The 18,939-nt window shown below is 44.8% G+C and overlaps 1 protein-coding gene across 1 annotated transcript; it reads right to left on the bottom strand.

Annotated features, from left to right (window-relative positions):
• Positions 1 to 4,758: 4,758 nt before the first annotated feature.
• Positions 4,759 to 6,664, bottom strand: TACSTD2 (tumor associated calcium signal transducer 2). The gene has a single exon (XM_037827097.1). The coding sequence runs from the start codon at positions 6,443 to 6,445 to the stop codon at positions 5,495 to 5,497; it is 951 nt and encodes a 316-aa protein (XP_037683025.1). The 5' UTR covers positions 6,446 to 6,664; the 3' UTR covers positions 4,759 to 5,494.
• Positions 6,665 to 18,939: the final 12,275 nt, after the last annotated feature.

Below are 18,939 nucleotides of genomic sequence, written 5' to 3'. Positions count from 1 at the left end.
TATAGGACAGTGTTTGGCCCACTTATGTGCTCAGCAAATGACTGCCATTGGTATTAATTCAATTCCACAAACACTTCCTGAGTGCTTCTTATTTGGCAGGTATCCTCTATGACCCTATACAGGATACAGGAATAATTCTCCTAAGAGTCTATTTTCCTCCTCAGAAAAGACATTTTTCAAAAAAGAATGGAGGTGGAAGCTATGGAGTAAAGAGCTCTTTGGTAAATAAATACTAAAAAGGACCCTGATGTGCAAGAGGTAGCATACATATTGGTTAAGAGCATGGACTTGGGGCCATTCTCTGTGTAGTAGGCGAAATAATGCCCCCCCCCACCCACACCCACCCCATCTCTTGCAAAAAATGCCCACATCCTAATCCCCAAAACCTGTGAATGTTGCCTTACATGGCGAAAGGGAATTTGCAGATGTGATTAAGGATACAGACCTTAAAATGGGATAATTTTACCCTGGATTTTCTGGGTGGGCCCAATCTAATCGCACAAGTCTTTAACAGTGGGGAACCTTCCCCAGCTGTGGTCAGAAAGAGATGGAACAATGGAAGAACAGTCCAAGAGATGCCATGTGAAAAGGACTCAACCTGCCATTGCTGGCCTTGAAAATGAAGAAAGGGGACCATGAGCCAAAGAATACAGGCAGCCTCAGTTTATAGCCAGCAAGAAGACGGGGATCTCAGTCCTATAAACAAAAGGTACTGGATTCTGCCAACAGTCTGAATGAGAAGGAAATGGATTCTTCCCTAGAGCCTCCAGAAAGGAATACAGCCCCTGCCAACATCTTAATTTGAGCCCAATTAGACGTGTCGGACTTCTGGCCTAGAGAACTGTAAAATAATAAATGTGTATGGTTTAATTCACTAAATTTGTAGTAATTTGTTACAGCAATAACAAAAAAACCTAATACAATGTGGCTTGCAATTTTACAAATCACAAATCAGTGTAGCACATTGGTTAAGAGCACATATTTGAAGGCTGTTGGCCTGGGATCGTAATCCCAGATATGCCACTTATTAGATGTGTGATATTGGGCAAATGAGTTAACTCCCCAGTGTCTCATATTGGTTACAGATATAATAGCTGTAACATGTAATATCATGTTACAGAGATAATAATATACCTACCCATACTAGTTAGTGTAAAAGACTACGTTAAAATAAAATAAAGACTATTACAGAGACCCAATGATAATGTAATTTAAAAGCAAAGGCATTTATTTCTCTCTCACATCACAGCTGAAAACAAGTTTCCCACTTCAGTGGGAATAGGCAGCTCTGTTTCATGCAAACCAGGTGGACCGTGACTCTGCATTTGTAAACAGGTAGCTTCCAAGGTTGCTGTAGTCAGCATTCAAGAGGGAAAATAGCAGAAGTCTGGGGATAGAGCTATGTCCTTAAAGAGGACTGAAATTCTGTTCACATTCCATTGGGAAAAGCTCAACAATTGCTAGCTATTTTTTTCCCCAGGTTCTCGGGAAACCTTGCTGTAGTTCTAACAAGGGTGATCATTTATTAAAAACTTACTAAGTCACATACACTTTTCATATCTTTTGTCTAATCTTTACAACCAAGCATGCTAGATAAAATTGTAGCCGTTGTACAAAAGAAGAAAACAGAGTTCTCTAAAGTAACTCCAAATCCCATGCATTTTAGATTTAGCCAAAGTTTCTTTTCCATTTAAACGACATTGAAAAAGCCAAAGAACAACCACAACAAATTAAAAACAGAAATGATCAAGGAAACGGGAAAAAAAACAAACCAGGAGACTAAGTAAGAGGGCAAGTGGAACAAACATTGGACAGGATAGAAGTCAGTATATTGGAGCTCTAGGGTAGCTCTGCCACTAGCTGTGTGACTTGGGTAAATCCATTCTCCTCTCTGGGCCTCAGTTTCCTCATCTCTAGAATGGAAGTCTTGAACTAAATCACCCTTTAAAGGCGCCTTCTGCCTTTGACATTCTATAGCTCTATTTGGGAAATAATGAAGCAAAAATCTTATAAGCTGAGAGAAAATGACTGATTTGAAAAGTTACTCCAATTAAGGAAATAGCAACATTGCTGAAAGCCCTAGTGATCTAAACAAGGAAATCAGTTGAGCCTTTTCAGGAAGTTCAGAAGACAAGCCGTAACAGGACTTGGTGAGCCACACCCGCTCCTCACATTCCCTTCAAGGGAAGCCCTGGGCTTGAGCTGAAATAGTGAACAGTAAGTTTTAAAGGAAAGTCATGGAGGTGGAGGTTAAACCCCTGATGATAGCTGGTTCTGGAGTTCCCTGTTGTCACGGCCCAAGAGGGACTTTGTAGCCAAAGGACTAAAGAAAGCACTAGGCACGTTCTGAGACATGAGCTTTTATTATAGGACTTGCCTACAGGGTGGGGAAGTTGAGTAACATTGCCCTGAAATCAGGAGCTTCTCTGAATGGATTTAGGAGCTGCTCTGAATGGCAGCATGTTCATAGCACAACATGGAAATAGTCCACTCTTTGGGGGGCTGAATAAGCTGGTTATAAGGGCTCGACATTCCAACAGGTATGAGAGCATAAGGGGGGGAGCAGGGTCCTGCAACTCAGGGAGAGACTGATTGTAATCAACAGGGAGAAGGGGAGGATTATAGATTATCTTGTAGATAACAGTATCTCAGGGAGTTTTAGGGAGGAGGTAGTTATAAGTTACATTTAGCACTGGAGGCCTGATTTTACAAGGATAATAGGTCAAACCTTAACTGTCCTAGGTCAAGCAAACTGCTGTGTGCAGTCTCCAAGACACTTGGGGGCCCAGGGTTCCCATACCTGTCCTCAGCAGAGGCAAACTGGGTTTCAAAACAAAAGTGTGAGGAACATGTCCTTGGAAGAACTGAGTAAGAAAAGTGTCTCCAACCTGACAAAGATTACCTTAGGCTGCTTGGTGCAAGGGACAGCAATCTGGGCTAGTAAGCCAAAGGAAAAGGCTCAAACCCTGGCTTCGGCACAGGTATAATGACACCTGTTTCCTGGTGTGAGACACGGATATAGTAGCCTATGCCTTATACCAATCACACTGCAGAAGAGAAAATTTAAGATACACTGAACTCTAAGTGTCCAAACTGTTCTAGGTACTCATTATCAATTACCTCCTTTAATCTCTGCAATAGTGAGAGAGGGATTAGTAAATTTCATGTTACAGATCAGAAACTGAGCTTCAGGGGAGTTAAGTGACTTACTTGCCCAATGAAGCAGGTTTTCTAAGACCTGGGTTATTTTCAATAGGTTAATATCTCAAAGGAGATTGTACATGTGAAAGTGCTTTGTGAACTATAGAGTGGTATAAGTGCAAGGACTTGTAGTCCCAACTTGATACAGAAACTTAAGTTTCCAGGAAGGGCATTCATACGGGGATGGAATGGGCTTTTTCAGGGAGCCTCCTATGTATTGGTGCCTACTTAACCCTTATTTTGTTTCTTTTCTAGGCAGACAGGTGACAAATTTCTTGTGATTCTTGAAACAATGGCAGCATGATATAGTGAAAAGAAACACTGGACTGGGTAGCAATCAAGAGACGTTATAGTTCTAGCTGTGGCATTGAAACATTAACCTTGAGTAGTCACTTGCCCTTTCAATGGCGAAATGAGGGGTTAGGCCAGATTTGATCACCAAGGTGCTTTTAGCTTCAGCAATTTAGGAAGTGGAAAGCATCTAGGAATCCTCACTCCTGGTTAATGTGTCCACTCTAAACTCAGACACTTCCTTAGTGCTGTGGGGGGCCAGCCCACAGCCAAGCCCAAAAGGACGTTTGGACCCAGAAGGGAGCTCCTCTAGCAGGAGTGGTCACAAGCTTTGAGATCTCTTTGAGTATCCACTCCCAACCCCACACCAACACAGACCCAAGCACTGAAGGCAGTGGAAGGGAGCTACCTTCCCCGGTTCTCACAACTGTTTAATTTTCCCCCATAGGCACAGATATAGAGCCGGGATGGGAGGAGGGACATGAGCTGGAGTCCAGAGGAAGAAGATTTCCTGTGGATACTTGATATACCGACCGCTCCCTCTTTTGTACATGCCCATTGTTATACCTATTTCCCAGTAATTGCGGTAACTTGTTTACCAGTAGACACCCCCACAGTGAGCTTCTGACACACCCAGTTTTCTATAAAAGAATGTGAATGAGTAAAATGGAAGAGAAAACAGCTAGTTTTTAAGGCTTATTGGAAATAAATCTTTAAGTTACACAAGTAAAAAAAATCTTAGCAAACAACCTGTCCACACCCAGAGCCTAGGGTCCACTTCAGATTGGCTGTAAATATTTGGGAAAGTCATTTAACCTCTCTCAGAGACACAGTACTCTGGGATTAAGATACATGCCCAAGGCTAAATGTGAATAGTACCACTTACTGCAGAGTTGGGATGGGGTTCAAAGGAGATAGAGTTTTGTAAAATGAACTTAGTTTTCCCTCTCCACTGGTAGAAAAGAAATCCTTAGAGCTAACCAGAGGCTGACTCTCTTTCTCCACAGTAGCTGAGCTAGTCCTAGCCTTCTCCCTCAGACCCACCCCTAGGTCGTCTGGAGGGAGGTTTCCAAATAATTTTATTTAGAAAGACCAGTATTTATATAAGCCAGATAGGACATCTCAGGAAATACCACAGTGACAATATAAAATATTTGCTCTTGCAAAAGTGTTTGAAATAAAAAGTCCAAGTCGTGGGAAATTAGAGAACACCAAAGTGGTTTACAAATCGGGAGCAAGTTTTCACAAACTTCATCTTTTGGCTTGTGCTTTTTACATATTTTATTAAATTCATGTTTTTTAAAAAAAAATCACAACATTATCAAAGACAATATATGTACAAACACTTTACAAAAGAAAACATTATTAATACAGGCTGTAACTAGGGCAAACTGAAGAATAGACGCTGAGTTTCTAGGACAGAGTCTGCCCTCGAACAAAGACATCTAAAATGTGTTCAGACAGCTGTAACAAGATCCTTTCCTGGTGACAAACATATGCGGTCAGTAATACAAACGAGAGAGAAGAAAAATGAGGCTACTACATAGGCCCACTTAACTCCTCTTCCCATTAGGAAGGCCACGATACAAGTGGAGCTAATCAAATAACACAAAACAGTACAAGTGCTGTTTCCCATCCAAACTCATTTAAGCTTTCTAAATCGATTCCATCGCTTGTAAACAATGCTTGCTCCTTATATGTATCCCAACCATCCTTTCCTTAACTCTAAGTCAGGTTTCTCCTTGTAGGATCAAAAGGAATTTTAGAAATGTTTCCTCCAAAACAGACGTCAGAAAGAGAGGTAATCCTGGATCCAGGATCTACTTAGTTGGAGGTGGGAGGGAGGAGTGTGGGAAAAGGGGGAGAAGACAGAGTTGGGGTGGGGGGTGGGGGATGTCTCCTTTAAGACAAGAATCGAGAAGCGTGACGCGACTCCCTTGGTCTGGGACGATCGTGAAATCTGGAACCCCACCCCACCCCACCCCACTGCCTCGCCGAGTACCTACAAGCTCGGTTCCTTACTCAACTCCCCCAGTTCCTTGATCTCCACCTTCTTGTACTTTCCTGACTTCCTCCAGTTGGTGATCACCAGGACAGCCACGCCGGCAGCGATGGCCACCACGACCACCACGATGACGGCGATGAGGCCGGCGGTGAGGCGCTTCATAGAGAACTGGGGGGGCTTCTCGTCCAGGTAGTAGATGAGTGTCCGCTCCACTTGCAGGGGCTCGCCGCGCACGCGCACGTCGAAGTTGCCGCGGCCCGAGAACAGCGACTCGCCCTTGACGTCCCTCTCGAAGTAGTAGGCGGCGTCGGCGATGTCCACGTCGCCCAGGGCCTTTTGCGACGCGTTCTGTCGCAGCTCGATCTGGATGGTGGGCTGCTCATAGTGCACGGCCGCCACAAATCTGGGGCTCAAGCGGTAGCGCTCCTGGAATAGCCGACGCAGGTCCGCTTCCAGGTCCGAAAAGTTGAAGGCGCGGGCGGCCGGGCGGTGGCGCAGGTCGATCAGGATATGGTGCGTGCGCACCAGCTCGTCGCAGCGCAGGTTCAGGTCGCCCTTGTCGGTTCGGCGCACGCCCACCGAGTTCACGCACCAGCACTCCGACGTCTGGTTGCATTGGCGGGCCTTGAAGTGGCCGTGGTCGTCGCATTCCGGGTTGTACAGGCCGTCGTTGTCCACCAGCGCGTGCTCGCTTGGCCGCACCAGCGCGCGGCCGCTCTTGGGGGCGCTCATGCGCGCCTTGAGCAGCAGGCACTTGGAAGTCAGCGTGGAGCAGTCGACCAGGTGGTGGGAGCCGAGCGCCCGACACTGGCAGCGGCCGCCAGGGGCTTCGGGGCCGCAGATGGTCATTTTGTTGGTGGGGCACGTGCAGTTTGGCTGCGCGGCCGTGTGGCGTGTCACCGCCGCCAGCAGCAGCAGCGGCAGCGCTAGCCCGGGACCCCGGGCCATGGTGGGGCCGAGGAGCGCGGACGGGACACTGGCGGACGCGGCGCAGAACGCTCGGCTAGGCTTGGGCTCCGCGGTCTGGGACAGTCTCCGGATGTCTGCCGCCGGCCGCTCCCTCCCTCTCTTATACTTCGCTGGACCTGCCCGGCTGGTTCGGCCACCGACTCACTCTCTGGTATTTGGGTGACACATCCCGCCTCCCCGTCCCGCGGAAGGCCGAGCCAGCCCTTCACCGACCGCGATAGGATCTGGGAGAGCCGGAGCTGCTCCCGCCTCCCCCGGACCGAAAGCCCGAGAGAGGAAAACCGATACTCACCTGCGGGCTGCGGGAGGCCCGCCCCCGCCCGCCCGGCCTCACCTGCAGAGGGACCCGCCCTCCGCACGGTCTCTGGCTGAGGACCTTCGGCGTCCCGGTCACTCCTTCTGGGCAGGAATTCTCAGGCATTTCATTGAAAAGTGCGTTTTGGGACAGTCGCTCTTTTTACCCCCAGACTCCCTTCCTTTACACTCCCTTTCCCAATCTCTAACCCTTCCCTCAAGTTCTTTCACTTCCTCTCTTCCTTCCCAGTTCTCACAATAGCATACGTTTATATATAAAGTTCGCAGAAACATTATCTCATCTTCACATCAGCCCTAACAGGTATGAGCTATCAGATCCATTTTACAGGTGATGGCAGCTGAGGCTTAGAGACCTAAAGTCGTCCATAGGGGAAAAGACATCGAGTGCTATGAGACCTTAAATAACAGTTTGGAAACAAAGTGATGCAGAATCTGAAGAAAGGTTAGGGGAGCGGTGGGTCACTCTGGATATCATGGGTCAAAACCAGGTGTGCTGATGTCCAATGTATTAAAATTCTTTAAACACTTTTTTCTCTCCTTCTCAGGCACACAAACACATTTATGTATGTACTTAGTATAAGGGAGAGGAAAAGGAACAAGTTCCTTAAAAAAAGAATCAACAAGATCATAAGGAGTTCTTTTTACATTTAATTCTGAAAAAGCAAATCATTGCTTTTTTTTTTTTTTTCCCCATGTCTGGTGTAGTTGCTGAACCACTTCAAATAATGAAATAATGGAACTTGTTGGAAATTGCTTGTCCGCCACTGTGTGGCTACTTTAATGGGACAGAGGGATTGTAATCTCTTTTTGAATCATTGAGAAAGTCCAGGGTTTCAAAGCTGTGACAAAATTAATAATAATTAGCAAGGTATAATTATTCCCAGCTCCTCCTTCAAAGTGCATTTTATATATTCGGCATTTAATGAGCACCAGCAGTAGTCAAAGGGCGTTGTTTAGCACATGAAAGCCAGCTGAGCCTCTTTTTCAAGCCATTCCTGAGGCAGATAGGTGGAAAAAGCATTCTACCATTACAGGTAGAATAAGCTGAGACATCTGAGGAACAATTTCTTACCAACACCACAACGAGGTGTTATGAGGATATTCCTTTGCTTTGAGGACCCATGGTCTCCGGTTTGACCCTCCTTTGACCAGTTGTCTAGACAGGTTCCAGTTTCTTTCCCCTCCTCAACACTCAATCCACCCTGCCTCAGGCAGACTTTCTAAATCACAAACCTGTACCTGTCTCTCTGCTAAGAACTATTCGGAGGTGGGGTGGGGAAGGCTTTTGACTCTTAGGATAAAATTCATAACCCTTAATTATTTGGGAAATTTGGGAAAGCTACTTAACTTCTCTGGGCCTTAGATTCCTCATCGGCAAAATGGTGATAATAATAGTTCCTACCTTGCAAGGTAGGTGTGAGAATTAATGTAGATAACATTATTTGTTCTAACAGTATTTGTGCATAGTAAGCAATGGATAGGTGTTGGCTGCTGTCATCTTCCTCCTCATCATCACCATCATCATCATCTTGCTCCTGCCAGCCTCTTCAACGTTCCTCATAACTCTGCAGTCATCTATTTACTTGGAATCCCCCCTTCTTCATCTACTTAGTGCATAATTGTGTTTTTCCACTCAGATCTTAGGCCCCCTCCAGGAAGCCTTCCCTGATAAGCCCCTCCCTGTTGCACTCAGAGGAAAGCCCCTTCTCTGTGCTTTCCTAGCTCCCTGTACTTACCAGAATGGCAACAGTCAGTTTTCTGGGCTTATGTCCTCCATCTGTAAAATGGAAATACAGCATCTCTATTTCATAGGTTATTCTGAGAATGAAATCTGAATGGCTGAGATAGATGTCAGAGCTTTGTAAACTGTAAGATATAAAAATGATAGTTGCATTTTTGTTTTTAAAATATCTATGCTGTCTTCTCACCTATCCAGCTTCTGGTTAAGTAGCCACAATCCACTACAACTGACAGGGTCATTGTGCTTCTTATTCCACTGAGTCCCAGGCTGGCAAGAGGAAAGCTGATAGGGGAAGGTTCCGGGGTTGAGGGATGTGTATGATGGTGTCATTGAGTACTTAGCTAGGACAGCCGAAATGTCTCTTCTTTACTCTGGTCAGTGTTCTCAGATCTGCAAACCTCTGTTTCTTCCATCCATGTTAGGTGCTGGGAGGACAGGGGATAGAAAGAACTTGGTGCTAGAGAGTTACTTTACCAGCCCTGGCCTCCATAGCTTCTGAAGAAAGATGAAGTAAACCAAAGAGGATCTCCAGGCCCCTCTCCCCCTTCCTTAAATTCTGTGGTTCTGCGGGACTTTCACCAACAGGCACATAAATACCATGATGGACTTATTAAGTAAGCACAACCCCAGTTCTGATTGTCCCTTCTCCCTTGGTCTTTTTCCTGCCTAGGTCTGCAAAATAACACGTTGGCTTTTTTTATTTTCATTTTTAAATATTTAACAGAAGCATTCCATGAACTCAGGCTTGTCGAGTGTACATAAGGAGCATAAACCACATCTGAGCACTGTAGCCCCAGCACCAGGCATATATTAGGTAGTACTCAATAATGTTTATTGAGTTAATTAGCAATGAGTTGCATCCGAAATGTTACTGTATTACTATAATTTCCTAGGAGTGTTCATGTTGACCTTTTCAATACTTCTCTCCTACTCCCATTCTTGCTACCTACTCCAGCCACGAACCTCCATCTCCATTCTAACTTGCCCTCCAAACACCTTAAGTACGGGGAAGGTACTTTTGTGTTACTTTTGCTTTTAGGATCTATCCCAAACTTTTATCATCCTTGAGATCCTAGGGAGGAGAGATGTGGTCTGATGAGGCTGGAAGTGACCCAGGATTCAATAAGCAAGCAGTGTTGTGTAATTGAAAGAAAATGGACTCTGGATCCGGTGAGACTTAGGCTCCGATTCCAGCTTCACACCACTTACTGGCTGTGTGGTTTTGAGCAAGTCACTTCAGTTTCCTCACTTACGAGGGTAATAATGCCTACGTTGCGCCAATCTCGCTAAAGGATGATTTCCCACCTTGTTATTAAGCTTTTTCCACATTGAATTTCATCAGCTATTCTCGTGCTGTGTTTCATGAACTATTGTTATCTGACTTTCCTTGGCATAAGACCTGTACCAACATGTCACTTTTATATTAAAGGGTGGAATTTATAAAAACAAAATGCAAAAATAACTCTGTGTCATTAACAAAAAATAATACCGTCCAAAATTATTTTAATGATTAAAGATAAAGTATATGAAATATCCAGCACACTGTTTGCCATGCAGTAGGTACTCATAATCTTAGCTATTATTATCAGTTGTCTCAGGAATGTGAGAATGTGTTGAGGTCATTAAAGGGTTCCGCACAGAGCCAGTGATGGCGGGATTGCTGAAGATGAGGTCCGAGGAGCTGGGTGCTGGCGGAGGTGGGGGAGCAGCTACCTTAGAGCCTCTACTCATATTTCCTTTCCTGTCACCATCCTCTGCCCCCCAGGATGCAAGAATATCTAAAATATTTAGATGCTTATAGTGCTTTAGCATTTTTACTCCCATTATTTCCTGGAATCCCCACAACACCCCTGGAGAGTAGGCAGGGAAGGTGTTATTATACCTATTTTACAGATGAGGAAACAGAGACCTTGGCAAGGGAAGGGAAGGACTTGCCATAGTCTCGTGCGTAGCAGTAGTGAGGCTGCGCCTAGAATCCAGGTCTCCTGACTGTGCCTGTATATATAAATGAACAAAGATTGGAAAAGGATTGAAGGGGCAAAAGAGGTTGGAACTTCATGTTCCATGTTTTTTTTTTTTCTTCTTTCCTTTGCATGTAGCAGTATTTTTAGAAAGTTCCAGGTTCATGAAGAGTGAACACTAATTGTGTAGGGCACAACAGAGAGCTCACAGTACTTTTCCATGACACAGTTTAGTCTCTTGGTGAAGGGTCTTGAATGAGCAAGAGTTGATCAAGGATGTTGGGAAGGTAAATGGGGTATGGTTTGGGTCTGGACTGCATAGAGAATATCTGATCTTTTTACTTTTCTGGGAAGACAACACATTTTTCTGTTTGCATTTTCTCATTTGAGTGGGGCCTTACTCAGCTTTTATTTACTCAGTTAGTTGTGACACCTGTGGTTCCATTTGGTTATTGTAGGTCATAGGGTTTGAGAACTGACTGCAATTTCACTTAAAAGTTTGTGTCATGGTTTTACGTCAGTATCTCCCCTTCATGATCTTCTTTCATGATCTCCTTATGGTCTCCTCATCACAAACTGTACACTGAAAGTGACTCCTCTCCTGATTTCTTCCTGTAGGGGAAGTCGACTTCTTTTCCAAGGGCTTTTAGGCTCTGGGGAAAGCCATAAAACACCCAATAGCTTTGTGCTTGTTTTGTAGGTAATCTCCCTGGCTCTCAGGCCCAGCAGTTTCAGGAGAGATTTGGCAACAAATGAGGAAATCTTGTCACAACATACTTGAGGCGGCCTCATTTCTCAAACCCTGTATTTATGAGTCATGGTGCCTCCTTTCCCAGAACTGGCCAGGTGATGTGTGATGCCTGCTGAGGGGGTGTGGAAGCATTTGCAGGTTCTAACTACTTCCAGCTATTCCAGAGGTGAAGGTGGGTGGTGCCCGCCCTGAACTTACCTGCCTTTCTGGGAGGCCCTGATCCAACTTATGTTCCTTTGAATTATTGAGGGGAATCTTAGATGTCGTTTATTTCAGTCTTCCACCCAACAGGAGGAATTCCTTCTCAAAATCCTAAACAGGTGCTTACGTGCTACCTGCAATGAAATGTCCTTTCTTCCCTATAAGCACATTCTGGTCCCAAGTAATTTTACTTTCTTAGAAAGGTCATCATAATATTTAAGTAAATTCTATGCCTCTCTCATTTTCACAAACTGACCCAAATTTCCACTCTTGGAGCAATAAAGAGTAAGTGATTTTCTTCTCCCGTTTGCTGGCTCTTCAGGTATTTGAAACCAGCTCTCCTGGTTCTCAGTTCCCTCTCGTCTCCTTTCTCCTTCCTGCCTCTCTCTTTGCTTTTCTCCAGGTGATAACATCCCTATTCCTTCATCATTCCCCTGTGCCAGCGTCACGCCCTGGGGTGTAGTGTTGTTTCCACCAGTGGCCCAGTCCAGTAAATGAAGTTATGTAACTAGGCAGTCTTGGGACATCCCAGCAGAAGATCCTGGGGAAGCCGTGAGGGAGGTTTTGCCCGTGTTGTCTTGCCTCTCTAACTTCTCTGCTCTGGAAGGTAGGAGTAACCAAAACTGCCCTTTACCTATCCACCAAGTTCCTTTCTCCTAGGAACAAATGGTTTCTTGGCAATACTAATAATATCTAGAATTTAATGAGAACCTATTATGAGCCAGCTAATCAACACATGTTATCTTTACCCTTACAACATCTATATGAGGTAAGTTTTATTATTCCCACTTTATAGATAAGGAAACTAAGGCAAAAGGAACTTGCTGAAGAGTATACAGTTTGTATATGGCAAACTGGAATTCACTTTCTTTGTTGTCTGGTTCTGAGACTGTGTTCTTTCTGTTACATCATGCTGCTATAAACAATATGAAGTTCCTGAACCCAGATGTTTTACACTCCATCACATCCACCAGGGTACACATTCAAAGCTCATCCTAACCTCTTTTTCTTCGACAAGTACTGCATCAGAACATCAAAACAGTCTCTCAACTGAATCTAAGTAATGAAATGGCTTAGATTTTATCCAACTGACAGTTCTGCTAACTGACACCTTGCATGAGCTCTGCCCTTTTGGGAGGGAAAGTAATATCTGGAGGCAGGGAAAGTAATATCTGCATTGTAAAGATGAAGAAAGTGCAGTCTAGTGCAGGTTAAGGGTTTGTCCAAAGCAAGAGAGCAGGATACAACCCTCCAGTCTTCCTGGTTGCAGACACATACTCTTGTACCCACTTTCCAGGGGCCACACATAGTTGAGGCTTCCTCTCTGTGGTGGTTCCCCTTTTGCTCACCCCTGCCTCTGGTCATCTTGAGACATCTCCAGGTACATCAGCCCAGGAGCTGTGTGTGCTGAGGGGCTTGTACTCATTCCTCCTCTCAGCAGTTGTGAGTCACTAGACACCCTGGGCATGGAAATAGAGGTGAGGAGTGGGAGAGAGGGGAAACGTTCTGAACTCTAGGCAGAATAGGCAATTAAGAGAAAGGAGACTTCATTGTTCTCTGGTTCCCGGATGCATGTGTCCAAGACAAAGGGCCAGAAAGTCCTAGCTGTTCCTCTGGCCTCAGTGGAATGGAAGAGATGGGATTCATGTATTTGGACTCGTGGGAAGTTCTGGCTCTGTCAGCTAAACTTCAGCTATAACCATGCAAACCATGTCTGATGGGAAAGAAGGATTGCCCTTCAAAGTTCTCTGAGAATGTGGGAGGCTGCTGATTGGAAGGGAACCAGGACCCAACAGAAACTGAAGTGCCCTGCACCCTGAACCTCTTTTCCCCGCCCACACTGCTGATTCTCATACATCATTCAACCATTTATCCAGCCTGCCAGTCAGCCATTCAGCCAGTCATCAGTTACTCATTTCAAACCTTTACTGAAAATGCTATTCAGCCGTCAAAAGAAATGAAGTTCTGATACATGCTACAATATGGATGAACCTTGAAGACATCATGTTGAGTGAATAAGTCAGATGCACAAAGACAAATAATAGTAGGATTTCACTTATATGAAATACCTAGAGGAAGCAAATTTATAGAGACAGAAAGTAAATTACAGGTTGTCAGGGCCTAGGGTGGTGGTGGAAAGGGTTTGAAATAGGGAATTATTGCTTAATGGGTATAGAATTTATGTTTGGGATGATGAAAACTTTTGGTAATGGATGGTGGTGATGGTGGCACAATATTGTGAATGTAATTGATGTCATTAAATTGTACGTATTAAGTGGTTAAACGGGGGAAAAAGTGATTACACCTATTACAAATAAAAAACTAAGGTTTATACAGGAAAAAACACAACCAAAAACCTTTACTGAGTGTCTGCCTTGTGCTAGGCTGATAGCACCTAACCCTAACTCTGAGGAGCTCACCATCATGCAGCAGCCATCACCTATGGGTGCTCAGTACAAATTTGTTGAATGAATAACATGGAAACATATGAAAATGACAATAAAGAGTTACAAACAGCAATTCCTGCCCTCCCCACTAATATGGATTATTTATCTAGATTCACTTAGAATGCCAGAGTGCATCAACAGAAAAATGTAACTTGTTCTCAGGTTTATCCTGCTTGTCCTCATTTTTTTTTTCAGTGACAAGTGTGTAGAGCTTTTGGGGGAGAAAACACAACCCAGTAGACAACATTTGGGATTAAAAAAAAAAAGACAACTGAAATAGATAACATTTGGGCAGAAAAGACAACCAAAGAGAAAACATTGGAGGGGAAAAAAATAACCCCAATAGGTAACATTGAATAATATTCAAGGTGGACATGACTCATCCAAGAAATTTAGTCCAGTAGTTGTTATCTTTTTTGTCATGAAATCCATTTCTGAAGAAAGCAATGTAAAATAAATGTACCTCGGTGTACAAGCACACTAAATTTTGTACACAGCTTCCAGTGGGGTGTCGCAGACCCCCTGAAGTTTATTCATGTTAAGGATCCCACTACACCCAATTTAGAACGTCTAATGGAGTTCAGCACCTTCACCTCATTTTACGGGTGTGGTGAAGTGACTTGTTTCAGGTCAAATGACTTGTTAGTGGAAATATTAGGCAGCTTGGTCTTAAAAGGGGACTCAGAAGCAAGCTGCCTGGGTTCAAAACCTGACTTCCCCTTTTACCAGCTATTTGACCTTCATTAGATTACTTCACCACTCTGTTTTCTCATCTGTAAGATGGGGATTATAGTAGTGACCTACTTCAAAGAGTTATTATTAGGATTATGAGTTAATCCATGTTAAGTATGTACAGGAGGAGTCAGCAGACTCTCTGGAAAAGACCAAATGGTAAATAGTTTAGGCTTTCTAGGCCAAGGTGAAAAATTTAAGGTAGTATGTCAGTATCTAATATAACCATTTAAAAATGTAAAACAAATTCTTAGCTCATGGGTCATGCAAAAACAGGTGGTCCATGGGGGCCTGTAGTTTGCCAACCCTTGCCTTAAAGCAGCGTCTGGCTAAGTGCTCAATAAATGTTAGCTTCTGCTCCCCAAACCAAGGCTCTTTGGACTGCCAAGTACACCTCCATGTACCTTAAATAACAATAGGAAATAAGGTGCTGGCTGACCAAGTTAGCCAACCTGTTTGTTAAATAATCCGAGGTCACTACTGTATAGAACCTCCTTGCTCTGCCCTGTTGTGGAGACCTTCCCATCCACAACCAGCTCCAGCAGGAAAAGCAGCCAAAGCCCTCGTCATGCTCAGGGAAGCCTCCTCTCAGCACCTGTAGGAGGTCGGCTCTGCCACCTTCTGCCTGCACCTACCCTACCTTAGAGCTGCCACACCTGGGGCAGTCCCAGACACACGCAGAGTTTGTGAGTTAAAAGAGACCTAAGAGATCATCTGTCCCCAGTTGTCTCAATTTACTAATTGGAAATGAAGGTCCAGGTTGGAGATGTGACTTGGCTGAGATCACATAGCAAGCAGATATCTGCCCTAGGATTAGAAACCTGGACTCCTGTGAGAATTAGATTAAGTTTAACTTTCACACAGGGTGGGGGCAGCTCAGGGAAATGGCAGAGAGTCAAGAAGCCAAGCTATAATCGGTGGCCGGTCCTCCTGTTTATCCGCCCACTGTCCTTGCAAGGTGGAGACTGGGGGAGCGGGGGGCGGGCGGGGAGAGGTTCCTTAAACAGCTTCCTAAGTTGTTACCAAACTAGCTCAGACTGGCTCTGCAGTTCAAGAACAAAGGAAAGAGGGGTGGAGACTTGTTTCAAATGTTCCAAGTTTGCACAAGAGACTTTTTTTTTTTTTCAAATGTTTCCAATTTGGGCGGGCTGCATGTTTCAAATTTGCAGGGGCTAGTTAGGCTTGTCAAATAGAATGTAACCTCTGAAGTATCCAGCCAATGGAGAAACAGGGGAGGGACTTGCGGTTAGGTGTAGGGAATAAATACTGCTGGGTCTATTGTTCTGGGCTCCAACCCCCGCATTTTGGTTGGGCTCGTGTTCTTGCAAGATTGTGAATAAATTCTTCTCTTCTGCACAATTGGGTGAGCATTTATTCCTTTTTAGGAATAGTGCTTGTTTCTCACACTCCTACCTTCAAAGTCAATGCTTTTTCTCTAGTGCAGGTTTCTGTCTTTGGCATATTTAGGAAACAACCAGGAGTTGCCCCATCCAGGTTTTGATGCTCATCTGGGTGCAGATGAATTTCAACATGGGTGTAGTCCTTTGCAGTGTGCAGTCGCTTGTTTATTTCCTGAGCTCCTTCTGTGTGCCAGGCTCTTGCTGGGTGCAAAAGACAAAGAAAGAGCCAATTTCTGCTTTCAAGGAGCTCAACCTCAATTTGGTGTGATTCTTGTTACTCATTTGTTTATTTGCTCATTTGATCATTCATTCAATGAACATTTATTGCACATACGCTTTGTGTCTGGCAGTGCAGATCCTGGGACTACAGCATTAACATAAACAAATGCACATGTACAGTAGGGTGCAGGTAAATCTTTAACAATGGTCTCCCTGGGAAAAAAAAAAAAAAAACAAAAAAGAAAAAAGATTCTCCTACCATGGTCAATTTCAAGGTACCAACATGAGGTCCCTAAATGCCAGACTGGGAGAAATGTGCACAGTTGTCTGCTGCAGACTGGATGAGCTGGCTCCAGCACACCACTGTATAGACACCTGTGGCAACCCATGGCCTGAGCAAAATAGGCCTGCAGATCTTTGGTGCACAGCAGTCTGCATGACCTAGGCAGCTAAATGTTTAACCTATTGTCCTTCTAAGCCAGTAAAGAGAAAAAGGGTAAATTGACCTTAAAATGTAACTTTATGGGAAGCAGGCAGGAAGTGAGAAGCTCTTTGTCTTACAAAAAGAGCAAAACGTAACTGTCCAAGTGTTACTCTAGTCCCTCCTGCACCACCTCTCAGGTCAGAGTGGCATATTCCTGCATCTCTGCTCCCCCCACCCTTAGGAAGGCCTTGTCTTAAACCCTTATAAAAGGCTCTCTGTCCTCTTTGCATCGCTCGGTCATCTTCCCTGCGAACGCAATGCCTGCCCAGCCTGAGAGAGCCGTCATGATCTCTCCATGACTTCTCACCCTGTAAGTAAGCCCTGAATAAAAAAGTTCATGTGTCAGAAAATGCTTGTTGTCTTCCTTAGCCTCTGGACTGGCATTGCCCTCTTGGGCTGCGACAACACCCCAACAGATGAGGGAGCTTTCAGGGAAAAAATATGTTAAGGGAAAGGACAGTGGTGGAAGATGTACTATTTTAAGCGGGCCAGTCAAGGCAAACCTTTCTGAGGAAATGAGATTTGAACAGAGGCCTGAATGAAGTGAAGAAGTCAGCTACTTAGTGAACACATTGCAAAGAGCATGCCAGGCAGATTTGCAATGGCAAGTGCAAAGGCCCTGAGGCAGAAACATGCTTGACATGCTTGAGGAAGAGTATGGAGGCCAGTCTGCAGTGAGCATAGGGTGTCATGGGGGCACGCAGAAAGGGTAAAAGGGGGTCAGAATCTGACAGGCATGTGGAGCAGTCATGGGGGGAGCGCTGGAGACAGGCCTCCTGGAGAAGGCAATGTTTGGAGGGAATCTTAAAATATGAGTAAGTTTAACCAGAAAGGTGGGGAGCATGGGGCAGAGGTGGAAAGAGAAGGGAGTTCCAGTGAGAAAGAATGGGTTGGGCAAACGCATCTAAGTATGGGGTGGAATAAAGTCTGGTGGGGGCTTAGGGAATGTGTGGCCAGTCAAGGTTGCACAGGTAAGTAGGAGCCACATCATGGAGCTAATGACAGCTTTCGACAAGGGGACAGGTACTGGCACATTTATATTGTAGAAAGATCACTGAGGCAAGCACCTGTGAAAGATAAATTTGACAGGGAGACACTGGAAGCAGGGAGACTGAAGGCTACTAATGAATAGAAAAGAAAGGCTGAAGGCCTGATTTAGGGCACAGTAGGGGCATGGAGAAAGGGGTGGATTTGGAACAATAGTCCCCTGTCTCTTCAGTGCTTACTCTAAGTGCTTTCCCCCATGCCATTTTGCCTCATCTTCACGACAGTTCTGTGAGTTGTATGGAATGGTGGCAGATTAAAGATGGTGGCACATCTGTTTTAGTTCAATAAAATACAATATACTAGAAATGCAATATACCAGAAATGTGTTGGCTTTTACAATGGGGATTTATTAATGTACAAGTTTACAGTTCTGAAGCTGTGAAAATGTCCAACTCAAGGCATCAACAGGTGATGCTTTCTCCTGGAAGACTGGCTACTGGTGATCCTCAAGGCATATGGCAATATCTGCTGGTCTCTCCCTTCTCTCTCTGGTTTTGTTGCTGCCAGCTCTGGTTTCAGTGGCTTCCTCTCTGTTTCTGTGGTTTCTCTCTGTTTTCTGTGTGTCCTTCTCTCTCAGCTTCTCTGTGTGCTTCTCTTATCCCTTATAATGAACTCCAGTAAGAGGATTAAGACCGACCTGGGGCACGCCTCAACTAAAATAACCTAATCAAAAGTCCCACCCACAATAGGTCTACACTCTCAGAAATGGATTAGCTTTATAAACATTATCTTTTCTAGGGTCTACACAGCTTCAAACCATCACAATGTCTTTCACTGTCCTCTCTTTGCTTCCCCTTGAATCTGGGCCAGCCCCATGTCTGACTGATAACCAATAGAATGCAATGGAAGTGACACACAGGGACTTCCAGGGCTAGGTCAGAAGGAACCTTGTCTGCCTTGGTCTCTTGGACAGTTTGTTCTGGGAAAAGCCAGCTGCCAAATGACAAATCTCACTACCCTATGACCATTAGGTGCTGAAGAAGTCCCAGCTGGCCATATGGTGAGCGAGATGCCCAAAAAGCCTCTGGTGTTCCAACATCCTAGCCCAGGTACCAGGCCTCTGAGTGAAAAAGCTACCTTGGATGTCCAGTCCATATAAGCCTTCAGATGCCTCCAGCCCCAGGCACCATCTGACTAAAACTGCATGAGACCCCCAGCAAGAGCTACCCAATTGA

Source organism: Choloepus didactylus, chromosome 2 (assembly GCF_015220235.1).
Source record: "Choloepus didactylus isolate mChoDid1 chromosome 2, mChoDid1.pri, whole genome shotgun sequence".
NCBI lineage: Eukaryota > Metazoa > Chordata > Mammalia > Pilosa > Megalonychidae > Choloepus > Choloepus didactylus.
The sequence above is the reverse complement of the archived record's forward strand: the minus strand, read 5'-3'. Positions and strand labels throughout refer to the sequence as shown.

Bases quoted from the DNA above. Each gene is read 5' to 3' on its own strand.
- TACSTD2 (XM_037827097.1), bottom strand. From the start codon at position 6,445: ATGGCCCGGGGTCCCGGGCTAGCGCTGCCGCTGCTGCTGCTGGCGGCG.